Source organism: Chiloscyllium plagiosum, unplaced genomic scaffold (genome assembly GCF_037043375.1).
Source record: "Chiloscyllium plagiosum isolate Xiang-an unplaced genomic scaffold, Cpla_swu_hap1 HiC_scaffold_18, whole genome shotgun sequence".
In the NCBI taxonomy this organism is placed as follows: domain Eukaryota; kingdom Metazoa; phylum Chordata; class Chondrichthyes; order Orectolobiformes; family Hemiscylliidae; genus Chiloscyllium; species Chiloscyllium plagiosum.
Window position 1 is genome coordinate 80,593,065 of NW_028270156.1, and position 13,120 is coordinate 80,606,184.

The 13,120-nt window shown below is 46.5% G+C and overlaps 1 protein-coding gene across 1 annotated transcript in view; it reads left to right on the plus strand.

The window, feature by feature from the left end:
• The first annotated feature begins 11,946 nt into the window (after window positions 1–11,946).
• Window positions 11,947–13,120, plus strand: part of LOC122558007 (ARF GTPase activating protein 2) — a 63,319-nt gene continuing 62,145 nt past the window's right edge. Inside the window, 1 exon segment of the mRNA XM_087996209.1 lies at window positions 11,947–12,034. Coding sequence (XP_087852335.1) covers window positions 11,963–12,034 — 72 coding nt within the window. The 5' untranslated portion in view covers window positions 11,947–11,962.

Sequence of the window (13,120 nt, forward strand, 5' to 3'; positions counted from 1 at the left end):
AATGGGTATAGTCAGACCCTTGTTTGTGATGAACGGCCAAAGGGACGTGCTGTTTGATTTAATCGATAAGGCTGTGGGGCCTACCTCAAAGTAGCACTAAAACCCATAGCCCACCCTATTTGTGCAGCATGAGATCCTGAAATATGGAAGATTCAGCTTAATATTCACCCGTTCCCTGTCACTACTGGTTGTAATGAGCAGCAGTCAGTGAGATTGGGTGAGAAACATTCTACATTCTAGGCGTTGGGAATATGATCAGCCCTAGTCCCAAATAGCAATTGTTCATCTCCTTGAATGCTCAAAATACAACCCTCTCTGTGGCCAATGCTTCCGTAAAGCTCTGTTCTGAGCAGGAGAGGAGAAGGTGGAGGGATTCAGGGCGAGAGCTCTGGAGAGGGTTCAGCTGCCACTGGTGGATGAAGGAAGTGGAGACTCAGGTGACAAACAGGTGGATGAGGGTAAAGAGGTTGATGTGGTGTATATGGATTTCAGTATGGGGTTTGATAAAGTTCCTCATGGTAGGCTATTGCACAAAATACGGAGGCATGGGATTGAGGGTGATTGAGCAGTTGGGATCAGAAATTTGCTAGCTGAAAGAAGATAGAGGGTTGTGGTTGATGGGAGTTCAGATATGAGTGTTGTACCACAAGTGCATTGGTTTTGGGTCCACTGTTGTTTGTCATTTTTATAAATGACCTGGATGGGGGTGTAGAAAGATGGGTTAGTAAATTTACAGATGACAGTAAAGTTGATGGAGTGCTGAAGGATGTTGCAGGTCACAGAGGGACATAGATAAGCTGCAGAGCTGGGCTGAGAGGTGGCAAATGGAGTTTAATGTGGAAAAGTGTGAGGTGATTCACTTTGGAAGGAGTAACAGGAATACAGAGTGCTGGGCTAATGGTAAGATTCTTGGTAATGTGGATTAGCAGAGATCTCAGTGTCCATGTGCACAGATCCCTGTAAGCTGCCACCCAAGTTGATAAGGTTGTTAAGAAGGTGTACGGTGTATTAGCTTTTGTTGGTAGAGGGATTGAGTTTCAGAGCCACTAGATCACGCTGCAGCTGTACAAAACTCTGGTGCAGCTGCACTTGGAGTATTGCATTCAGTCCTGGTCACTGCATTATATGAAGGATGTGGAAGCATTGGAAAGGGTTCAGAGGAGATTTACTAGGATGTTGCCTCTATGGAGGGAAGGTCTTATGAGGAAAGGCTGAGGGTCTTGACGGTGTTTTTGTTAGAGAGAAGAAATTTAAGAGGTGACTTAATTGAGACATACAAGATGATCAGAGGATTAGATAAGATAGATAGTGAGACCTTTTTTCTCAGATGGTGATGGCTAGCATGAGGGGATATAGCTTTAAATTGAGGGTGATTGATATAGGACAGATGTCAGAAGTAGGTTCTTTACTCAGAGTAGTGGGGGCGTGGAACGCACTGCCTGCAACAATAGTAGACTTGCCAACTTTAAGGGCATTTAAATGGTCATAGGATAAATATATGGATGATAATGGAATAGTGTAGGTTAGATGAGCTTCAAATTGGTTTCACAGCTTATGTCTAATTGTACAGAGGGCATTTAAGAGTCAATCACATTGTTAGTGGGTTTGGAGTCACATTTAGGCCAGACCAAGTAAGGATGGCAGATTTCCTTCCCTAAAGGACCTTAATGAACCAGATGGATTTTTCCTGACATTCGACAATGGTTTTGTGGTCATCATTAGACTCCTAATTCCAGATTTTCATTGAATTCAAATTCCACCATCTGTCATGGTGGGTTTTGAACCTGGGTCCCCAGAACATGTTTTTTTCTTATTTATTTATTTTGTGGGATGTGGGCATTGTGGCTGGCCAGCATTTATTGCCCGTTCCCAGTTACCCTTTAGGAGATAGTGGTGGGCTACCTTCTTGAACTGCTGCTGTCCACCTGCTGTAGGTTAGCCCACAGTACCATAAAAGGGAGAGAATTCCAGGATTTTGACCCAATTACAGTGAAGGAACAGTGATATATTTCCATGTCAGGATGGTTCGTTCCCACATATTTGTTGCCCTTGCTCGATGGAAGTGGTTGTGAATTTGGACTGAGGACCTTAGGTGAATGTCTGCAGTGCATCTTGTAAATAGTAGACACTGCTGTTCCTGAGCTTCGGTGGTGGAGGGAGTGGATGCTTGTGGATGTTATACCAATCAAGCAGGCTGCTCTGTCCTGGATGGTGTCAAGCTTCTTGAGTGTTGTTGGAGCTGCACTCATCCAGGCAAGTGGGAAGCATCACACTCCTGACTTGTGCCTTCGATAGTGGACAGGCTGTGTGGAGTCAATTTGCTTGCTGCAATATTCCTAACCTCTAACCCTCTCTTGTAGCCCACTACGTTTATGTGGTAAGTCCACTGATATTCTGATCAGTGATAACTCCCAGGATGTTAATATGTGGGGGGAGGTTTAGTGATAGTAACATCATTGACTGTCAAGGGGCAATGGTTAGATTATCTCTTATTGGTGATGGTCATAGCCCAGCTTTTGTGTGGTATGAGTGTTACTTGCTACTTGTCAGCCCAAGCTTGGATATTGTCCAGATCTTGTTGTATTTGAACATGGACTGCTTCAGTATCTGGGAGTCACAAATTGTGCTGATCATGGTGCAATCATCTACGTCCATCCCCACTTCGGACCTTATGATGGAGGGAAGGTCATTGATGGAGCAGCTAAAGACAATTGGGACTAATACGCTACCCTGAGGCACTCCTGCAGAGATATCCTACAGCTGAGATGAATGACCTCCAATAATAATGACCATCTTCCTATGTGTCAGGTGTAACTCTAACCACTAGAGAATTTGCCCCCTGCTACCCATTGATTCCAGTTTTGCCCGGGCTACTTGATGCCACGCTCGGTCGAATCCAACCTTCATGTCAAGGGCTGCCACGCTCACCTCAGCTGTTCATCACCTTGTCCCTTCTCCCTTTATTGGCCCCACTTTGCAAATCTCTAGCCCAATTCATAGGGATAGGCCACTCAGCCCCTCCAGCTTGCTTTGCCGTTTTAGATCATTGCTGATCACCTCCCTTAATGCCATATTCCTCCATTATCCTGAGCTCCGTAGGATCTAAGAGGAGGCAGTGGCCTAGTGGTATTATCACTGGGCTGTTAATCCAGAGACTAGGGCACCCGGCCTCCAGCTGTCAAACCTGACATCATTTTGGCAATAATACTGAAATTTGTGCTCCAGAACCAGCCCCTCTCCGAGCCATGCTGCTCCAGTACAGTTATAACACTGGCACCGACCTGACAATGTGGAAAATTGGGAGAGAGTGAGGACTGCAGATGCTGGAGGTCAGAGTCAAGAGCATGGTGCTGGAAAAGCACAGCAGGTCAGGCAGCATCCGAGGAGCAGGAGAATGGACATTTCGGGCATAAGCCCTTCATCAGGAATGAGGCTTGTGGGTCAGGGGGTGCTGGGAGATAAATGGGAGGGGAGAGCTGTAGGGAAGGTAGCTGGGAATGCAATAGGTAGATGAAGTTGGGAGGGAAGGTGATAGGTGGGAAAGACGATGGACAGGTCAAGAGGGTGTTGCTGAGTTGGAGGCTTGGGACTGGGATAAGGTGGGTGGCGGAGAAATGAGGAAACTGGTGAGGGGGAAAATTTAAAAGGGACCTAAGGGACAACTTTATCACGCAGAGGGTGGTGCATGTATGGAATGAGCTGCCAGAGGAAGGAGTGGAGGCTGGTATAATTAAAATGTTTAAAAGGTATCTGGATGGTATATGAATGGGAAGGGTTTAGAGGGATATGGGCCAAGTGCTGGCAAATGGGACTAGATTAGATTAGGATATCTGGTCAGCATGGATGAGTTGGACTGAAGGGTCTGTTTCCCTGCTGTACATTCCTGTGACTCCATGATTCTAATACGATCGTAGCTGATCGTCTAGTTCAGTACCCTGTTTCTGCTTTATCCTCATACCCTTTCATCCCTTTAGCCCTAAGAACTATATCCAACTCCTTGAAAGCTTTGGCTTCAAATGCTCTCTGTGGCAGAGCACACAGGCTACCATTTTCTGGGTGTAGAAATTTCTCCTCAGTCCGATATGGCCTACCTTAGGCCGTGTCCCCTGGGTTTGCACTCCCCAGTCATCAGGGATATCCTTCCTGAATTTATCCTGTCTGGTCCTGTTCAAATTTCATTGGTTTCTAGGAGATTCCCCCTCCCATTCTTCTAAATTCCAGTGAATATAATCCTGACCAGTCCAGTCGTTGTTCATACATCAGTCCTGCCATTCTGGGAATCAGTCTGGTAAATGTCCTATATAGCCAGAAAATCCTTCCTCAGATAAGGAAACTTAAAACTGCGCATGGCATAGTTTCGCCAACACAGTTGCTGCTACACATTTCTGCTCCTTACTCCTTCCTATTTGTACTCCTGCATTCCTATTTTTGCTTCAAAAGTGGATATCTCACACTTATCTGCATTATACTTCATCTGCCATATGCTCACTCACACAACTTGTCCAAATCACACTGATGCATTTCATCAACTGCCTCACAGTTCACTCTCCCACCCAGTTTTGTGCCATCTGCAAACTTTGAGATATCACATTTAATTCCCTCATCAAAATCAGTAATATAAATCATGGAAAGCTGGAGTCCTAGCACTAATTCCTGCTGAATGAGGATAGAATTGTAAAGATTGGGTTCCAGACTTCCCCTAAAATGTCCCTGAATATCACTGGTTAGCCAGCCAGGAGCCAGGAGAGAGACAGCAGGCAGAAGCTAAAATGTCTTTGGTTGATCATGCAGGGAATGGAACCTACTGCTTGGATGGATAAGAACAAATTAATGGAGGAGTTAAATGAAGCTAGAACAATTTGCCTAGCTTGTACCAGAGGGAGTATCTGCAGCAACACTTTCACCCTGAACGGCAATGCTGGGGTTTGGAACTTATCAAGCTGAGAAAGTAAACCCTTCGAAGTTAAGAATCAGTTTGGATTGATTTGGGGAGAATTTGATACATGAAGAGTGTGTGCCCATGAAGAGTGTTTTTTCAGTTATAATAAAAAGGGAAGACAGTGTATTCTGTGGTTTCCCACAAAGGTAGTGGTTACTGGGAAATAGGAACAGGAATAGGCCATACCATCCCTCAGGGGAGAAAGTGAGGTCTGCAGATGCTGGAGATCAGAGCTGAAAATGTGTTGCTGGAAAAGCGCAGCAGATCAGGCAGCATCCAGGGAACAGGAGAATCGACGTTTCAGGCATAAGCCCTTCTTCAGGAACCATCCCTCAAGCCTGTTTAATGTGATCATAGCTGATCTGTAGTCACGTACCTGCCTTTGGCCCATATCCCTTAACACCTGTGCTGAATAAAACTTTATCTCTGTCAGATTTAAAATTAACAACCAATCTAGCATCAAGTACTGTTTGTGGAAGGAAGTTCCAATCATCTTCCAAACTTTTATGTGTAGAAATACATCCGAACATCTGTCCCGAACAGTCTGGCCCGAATTCGCAGGCTCTGCCCCCTGTTCGAGAATCTTATACCAGCGGAAATAGTTACCTTTATTTAACCTGCATTTTCCTGTTAATGTCTTGAAGATTTTACTCAGATCACCCCTTATTATTCTAATTCTAGATCATATCGGCCTAATTTGTATAATCTTCCTTCTTTACCTCTAAAAATTAGGTATCATTCTTGCAAACTGACTTTTTTAGATTAGATTAGATTCCCTACAGTGTGGAAACAGGCCCTTCGGCCCAACCAGTCCACACCGACCCTCCGAAGAGTAACCCACCCAGACCCATTTCCCTCTGACTAATGCACCTAGCACTATGGGCAATTTAGCTCAGCCAGTTCACCTGTCCTGCACAGCTTTTAGGCTGTGGGAGGAAACCGGAGCACCCGGAAGAAACCCACACAGACACAGGGAGATCGTGCCAACTCCACGCAGACAGTCACCCAAGGCTAGAATTGAACCTGGGACCCTGGTGCTGTGAGGCAGCAGTGCTAACCACTGAGCCATACTCCCTTCAAAGCAAATGTATCCTTTCCAAAGCGTGGTGCCCAGATCTGCTCATAATAAAGGTAGTTGTGCCTATAACGCCATAAGTACATTCCAGTGAAACCTCACTGAATAGAAAATCGTTTAATACGAGTAAGGGGGCCAATGGAAAAAGTGGGGTTAGGGGCAGACCAACAAAAACTATCACTCACAATCGCTCAGAAATCACTCAAACGTGTAACACAAAAGTAAGGCACAGCTTGAATGAAGGTTGAAATTATATTTATTAATGAAACAAAAGTAAATTTAACACAATACATTAAAAAAAAGTAAGGAAGCTGCTCTCTGTACAGTACCTCTCGCAGAAAGCTGCTCTGTCAGCAGCTGAAATCAGCACATTCACCAAATGGCACCAAAACTGGCGCTGACATGGCGCATGCACAGAATGGCGCAGAGATTTTGGGCGCAGACATTGGCGCACACACGCAGAACAAAGCATGCGAATTGATCCACACTGGAATTGCACTATTGCCAACGGAGGTAAGTGTTCTTGAAAATACCGTTCCCTAATCCTTCCAGCGACGTTATATCCAAATTGTTCTGAAGAAATGTGCACGATGTCAGAACTACCTGTATTCCAAGTAGGGTTTAACCAGGGTTTTGTACAACTGCAGCATAACTTCTGATTCCCTGTACTCCAGTCTACTCGCTATAAAGGCTGGCATTCCATTAATTAACTCATTATTTTCGGAGTTGATAAAGCATGGTGCTGGATAAGGAATAGCAGGTCAGGCAGCATCTGAGGAGCAGGAGACCGTTATCAATTCTGATTTCTCCAGCATCTGCAGTCCTCGTTGTCTTTTAATCTCTCAATTATCTTCTGCACTGGTTTGTAATGTTTTAAAGATCAATACACCTGAACTTTCGCATTTCTTTGGCTATCCAAATGTATTTAACTTCATACCATTGAGAAAGTACCCTGATGTATCCTTCTATTGGTCCAAAATGGAAAACCTCCCACACATAGAGTCATACATAACGGAAACAAACCCTTCAGTCTAACCCTTCCATGTCGACCAGGTTTCCTGAACTGAACTAGTCCCATTTGCCTGCATTTGACCCACATCCCATTAAAGGTTTCCTGTCCATGGACCTGTTCAAACATCTTTTAAATGTTGTAATTGCACTCACCTCTCCTACATCCTCTGCAATTCATTCCATAATCACACCACACTCTGTGCGAAAAAGCCGCCCCTCAGGTCACTCTTTCCCCTCCCCCCTTAAACCTATGCCCTCTAATTTTGGACTCCCCCACCCTGGGGAAAAGACCATGGCAATTCACCTTATCTGTGCCCCTCATGATCTTAAGAACCTTTCTAAGGTCACCCTCCAGCCTCCTATGCTCCATGGGAGCCTACTCACTGTCTCCTTACAACTCAAACCTTTCAGTCTCAGTAACATCCTTGTAAATATTTTTTTAAACACCCTTTCCACTTTAATAACATCCTTCCTGTTGCAAGGCAACCAGCATTGCACATGGTCCTCCAAATGTGGTCTCACTAATGTTTTGTACAGTTGTAAAATGACATTCCAACTCCCAAACTCAGTGCTCGGAACCGAATGAAGGCAAGCACCCGTCTTCACCACCCTGTGACAGCACTTTCAAGGAGCTAAGTACCTGAACTCCTAAATCTATTTGTTTGACAACACTCCCAGGGCCCTACCATTAACTGTGTAAGTCCTGCCCTGGTTTGTCTTACCCCTAAATGCAACACCCCTGCCAAATAACCTTCACTTGTTCTCTATGCCACCAAATTTGATATAATCTGCAAATTTACTTACCTTGCCTCCTATACTCTCATTTATATAAATGATGAACAACATTGGACCCAGCACCAACCTTTGTGGCACACCACTGTTCACAGGCCTCCAGTCTGAATAACAACCTTGATCACCACCCTCTGTCTCCTACCATCAAGCCAATTTTGTATCTAGTTGGCTGCCATGTTACGTAATCTTACCATGCGAAACCTTGTTAAACACCTTGCTAAAGTCCATGTAGACAACGTCTATTTCTCTGCCTTCATCTATCCTCCTGGTGACCCCTTCAAAAAACGTAATCAAATTTGTAAGATACGATTTCCCACACACACAACCATGCTGATTGTTCTTAATCATTCCATTCTTTTCAAAATGTATATAGATTCTGTCTCTCAGAATCCTCTCCAACAACTTACCCATCAATAATGTGGGTTCACCAATCTATACTTCCCTGGCTTTTCCTTGCAGCCCTTCTTAACGACTGGCACAACATTTGCCACCCTCCATCTGCCTCAGCTTTGCCCAGTCACTTAATCTATCAATATCCATTTGTAATTTTATCCTACCCGAAACTTGAAAGGGTCCAGAAAAGATTTGCAAGGATGTTGCCAGGTTTGGAGGGTTTGAGCTATAGGGCAGTTTTCCCTGGAGTGTTGGAAGCTGAGGGGTGACCTTATAGAGGTTTATAAAATCGTGAGGTGCATGGATAGGATAAATAGACAAAGTCTTTTCCCTGGGGTGGGAGAGACCAGAGGGCATCGGTTTAGATTAGATTAGATTACATTACAGTGTGGAAACAGGCCCTTCGGCCCAACAAGTCCACACCAACCCACTGAAGCGTAACCCACCCATACCCCTACATTTACCCCTTACCTAACACTACGGGCAATTTAGCATGGCCAATTCACCTGACCTGCACATCTTTGGACTGTGGGAGGAAACCGGAGCACCCGGAGGAAACCCACGCAGACACGGGGAGAACGTGCAAACTCCACACAGTCAGTCGCCTGAGGCGGGAATTGAACCCGGGTTTCTGGCGCTGTGAGGCAGCAGTGCTGACCACTGTGCCACCGTGCCACCCACTGCATAGGTTTAGGCTGAGAGGTGAAAGCTTTAAAAGGGAGTGAAGGGGCAACAGAGGGTGGCAGAGGAGGAGGTGGAGGCTAGTACAAGTACAACATTTAAAAGGCATCTGAATGGGTATGTGAATAGGAAGGGTTTGGAGGGAAATGGGCTGGGTGCTGGCAGATGGGACTAGATTAGGTTGGGATATCTGGTTGGCATGGACAGGTTGGACTGAAGGGTCTGTTTCCATGCTGTACATCTCTATGACTCTACACTATCTACAATGCCACCTAATTCTGCATCATCAGGATCAGAATTTAGATATGTGACTTTCCATTCTATTATACAAGTTTCTTTATAAATAATTTGAATAATCGAAGTCCTGATACAGATCTTTGTGAGACATCACTGGTCACATCCTGCCAATTTGAGTACCTACCCATTATCCCTATTTTCTGTCACCTGCCACTCAACCAATTTCCCAGCCATGTCAATAGTTTGCCCTCAATTCCATGGGCCTTGAACCTGGCTAGCAGTCTTTTATGTGGGATTTTATTAAATGTCTACTGGAAGTTCATATCAATAACATTCATGGACATTCCCGTGTCCACTATGTTAAGTCATCTCTCCAAAACATTTCATGAGGTTGGTTCAGGCATGACCTACCTGTCATGAATCCATGCTGGCTGTACTCAATCATGCTTTTTTTTTAAACAGTAAATGTCTTACATCATGATTCACATCAAGCCCTGCTTTTCCCAGCATGTTCAGACAAAGTTAAAGTAAATTCATAAACTTCTCCAATTTACTTGATATTCAGACTCAGCTCGGTAGAAAGCATGGCCCAGGTTTCTGAACAAGAATGACAATTTATTACAAGCAAGTAAGATAAATGGTTACAAACTGTCAGCATATAATACAATAAATTAAAACTCTAATACCCCATATAGTCTCCCTGACACACACACAAACATGGATAGAGACAAACTAGGAAAGTAATTCCATAGCATTTGTTCACAAAATGAGTTGGTTGGTTCCTGCTGATAATAAGGATTTTTTCCCCTCAGTCTTCCTCTTCCGAATGCTTCCACAGGTTTGCAAGAGGTCCATTTATGAAGGGTCTCTGACTTATCAATTAGAAGTCACAGCTTACAGCAACTGCTGAAGAAAAGGTAGGGTTTGGGTGGGATGCTCTTCAGAGGACTTGTTGGGCTGAATGGCCTGTTTCCACACTGTAGGGAGTCTATGGAATTAAAGCATCCTTAAATCAGGAAAAAAAAAATTCACTCGTGGGATGTGGGCATCGCTGGCGAGGCCAGCATTTATTGTCCATCTCTAATTGCCTTTGAGAAGCTGGTGATGAGTTGCTATTTGAACCTCTGCAGTCCTTGAGGTGTAGGGACACTCACAATGTTGTAAGGGAGGCAGATCCAGGATTTTGACCCAGTGACACTGAATGAATGGTAATATATTTCCAAGTCAGGATGGTGAGTGACTCAGACAGGAACTTGCAGGTAGTGATCATCCCGTGTGTCTGTTGCTCTTGTCTTTCTAAGTGTTAAAGGCCATGAAAGGTGCTATGAAGGGAACTTTGGTGAGTCAATCTGTGAATGCTCAGCGTGTAGTTAATAAGATTGAGGAGTTACAGGCACAGCATGCCTTGTGGAAATATGCTATTGTGGCTATAACTGAGATTCTCCTCAAGGAAATGCAGGCCAAGTTAAATATTCCTAGATACAAGGTGTACAAGAAAGATAGGAAAAAGATGGCAATATTGATTAAGCAGAGCGTTGCAGTATTGGAGAAAGAGGATTTCCTAAAGCAAAGGAACGAAAAAGTTGCAGTCACATTGGTCAGTGTATTCCATGTACCACCAGCTAGTGGGTGGCACAGTGACTCAGTGGTTAGCACTGTTGCCTCACAGCACCAGGGACCCGGGTTTGATTCCTGCCTCGAGTGACTGTCTGTGTGGAGTTTGCACATTCTCCCCATGTCTGCGCGGGTTTCCTCCGGGTGCTCCGGTTTCCTCCCACAATCCAAAGATGTGTAGGTCATGTGAATTGGCCATGCTAAATTGCCTATAGTGTTGGTGTATTCGTCAAGGGTAAATATAGGATAGGGGAATGGGTCTGGATGGGTTACTCTTCGGAGGGTCGGTATGGACTTGTTGGTCCGAAGGGCCTGTTTCCATACTGTATGGAATCTAATCTAGTGGGAAGATTGTCAAGGAAAAGGAAATTACATGAGGTGCAAGAATTATAGATCATCTATAATGGAGGTTTTTATTTTTATCCAAACATCGATCAGGTTCGCAGTAGTGTAAAGGATAGGGAGATACAATTGTCCTTGTGTTCTACAGCAGTGTGTGTCCAGTCCAACAGAAGGTACTGCTAGACCTAGTTGTTGAGGTGGGCCAAGAAGATCAAAGGACAGTGGCGAAACATTTAAGTAACCTAGGGTGCTGAATCTAGATAAAGGGAACAATGAGATTATGAGGTATGAATTGGCAAACTGAGATTGGGGAAATCTTCCTAGAAGTGGATATGCATTAGTCCACATTTAAACAGCATTAAAATCATTACACATTCTCATCTGTCACAAAACTGAAAGAGGAAAGATGGTGCAAACCATGGCTAACAAACAAAAGTGATGTATTAGATCCAAAGTGGGAATACTTTGAAAGATTAGCAAAGATAAAGTGTCAGAAATCACAGAAATTCCAACAAAGAAAATGCAGAAAAATTGAACACCCATTCCAGTTTTATTTTCACAAACACAGGCACAAATAACCTTCCAGAAATGTTAGGGTTTAGTGAGAGGGTTGAATTGATAACGACCAGTATTGGTAAGAGAATGGTGCTGGGGAAATGAATGGGGTTGAAGTCTGATCATTCATATCCACCCCGCGCAGCCACCAGAGGGCGCCGTCAGCACCAGCACCAACACCGCCCGCCCTCGTCTCCACTGCGCACGCGCGGTCAGCACCAACACCGCCCTCGTCTCCACTGCGCACGCGCCACCCTCCCATCCGGCGGGTTGTGTGTACCCGCCGCTTACCTGCTCCGCCCCCTGTTTCCGCTTCCCGTGTCATGGCGGACGGGCCGGGAAAAGCCGCTATCCAGGCTGTGTTCCGGCGTCTGCGGGCTTCGCAGACCAACAAGGTGGGAGGGGAGAGGAGGAGGAGGGAGCGCCGCGGCGGCATTCTCGACTCTGTTGCCGGACTGAAGCCGCGGTTCCTTGTTGAGTCTCCGGCTTGGTCCGTCTACTGGTGTCCGTTATATGGCACCCCCGTCACCCGCAGTTGGTACAGTCCCACCCCTGGTTCTGCACTGACCCGGGCTGAACCATCACTGACCGCGGAGGGGGGAGTAGAATGGGACCCCCCCTAGTGGTAGAGATGGGTCAGGAGAGGGCGAAAGAAGCCCCGCCCCAGCAGCTGATTGGATGGATCTCCCATAGCCCCGCCCATTGACAAGGGTCCTTAGCCCAGCTGACCTTCCCCTAGCCTCTGGGTCTGACCCCTGCCTGACCCTCCCCTAGCCTCTGAGACTGACCCCTGCCTCTGAGTCTGACCCCTGCCTGACCCTCCCCTAGCCTCTGAGACTGACCCCTGCCTCTGAGTCTGACCCCTGCCTGACCCTGCCCTAGCCTCTGGGTCTGACCCCTGCCTGACCCTCCCCTAGCCTCTGGGTCTGACCCCTGCCTGACCCTCCCCTAGCCTCTTGGGTCTGACCCCTGCCTCTGGGTCTGACCCCTGCCTGGCCCTGCCCTAGCCTCTGAGACTGACCCCTGCCTCTGAGTCTGACCCCTGCCTGACCCTGCCCTAGCCTCTTGGTCTGACCCTGCCCTAGCCTCTGAGTCTGACCCCTGCCTGACCCTCCCCTAGCCTCTTGGTCTGACCCCTGCCTGACCCTGCCCTAGCCTCTTGATCTGACCCTGCCCTAGCCTCTGGGTCTGACCCCTGCCTGACCCTGCCCTAGCCTCTTGGTCTGACCCCTGACTGACCCTGCCCTAGCCTCTTGGTCTGACCCTGCCCTAGCCTCTGGGTCTGACCCCTGCCTGACCCTGCCCTAGCCTCTTGGTCTGACCCCTGACTGACCCTCCCCTAGCCTGAGTCTGACCGCTGCCTGACCCTCCCCTAGCCTCTGGGTCTGACCCCTGCTGACCCTCCACTAGCCTCTGGGTCTGACCCCTGCCTGACCCTCCCCTAGCCTCTTGGTCTGACCCCTGCCTGGCCCTGCCCTAGC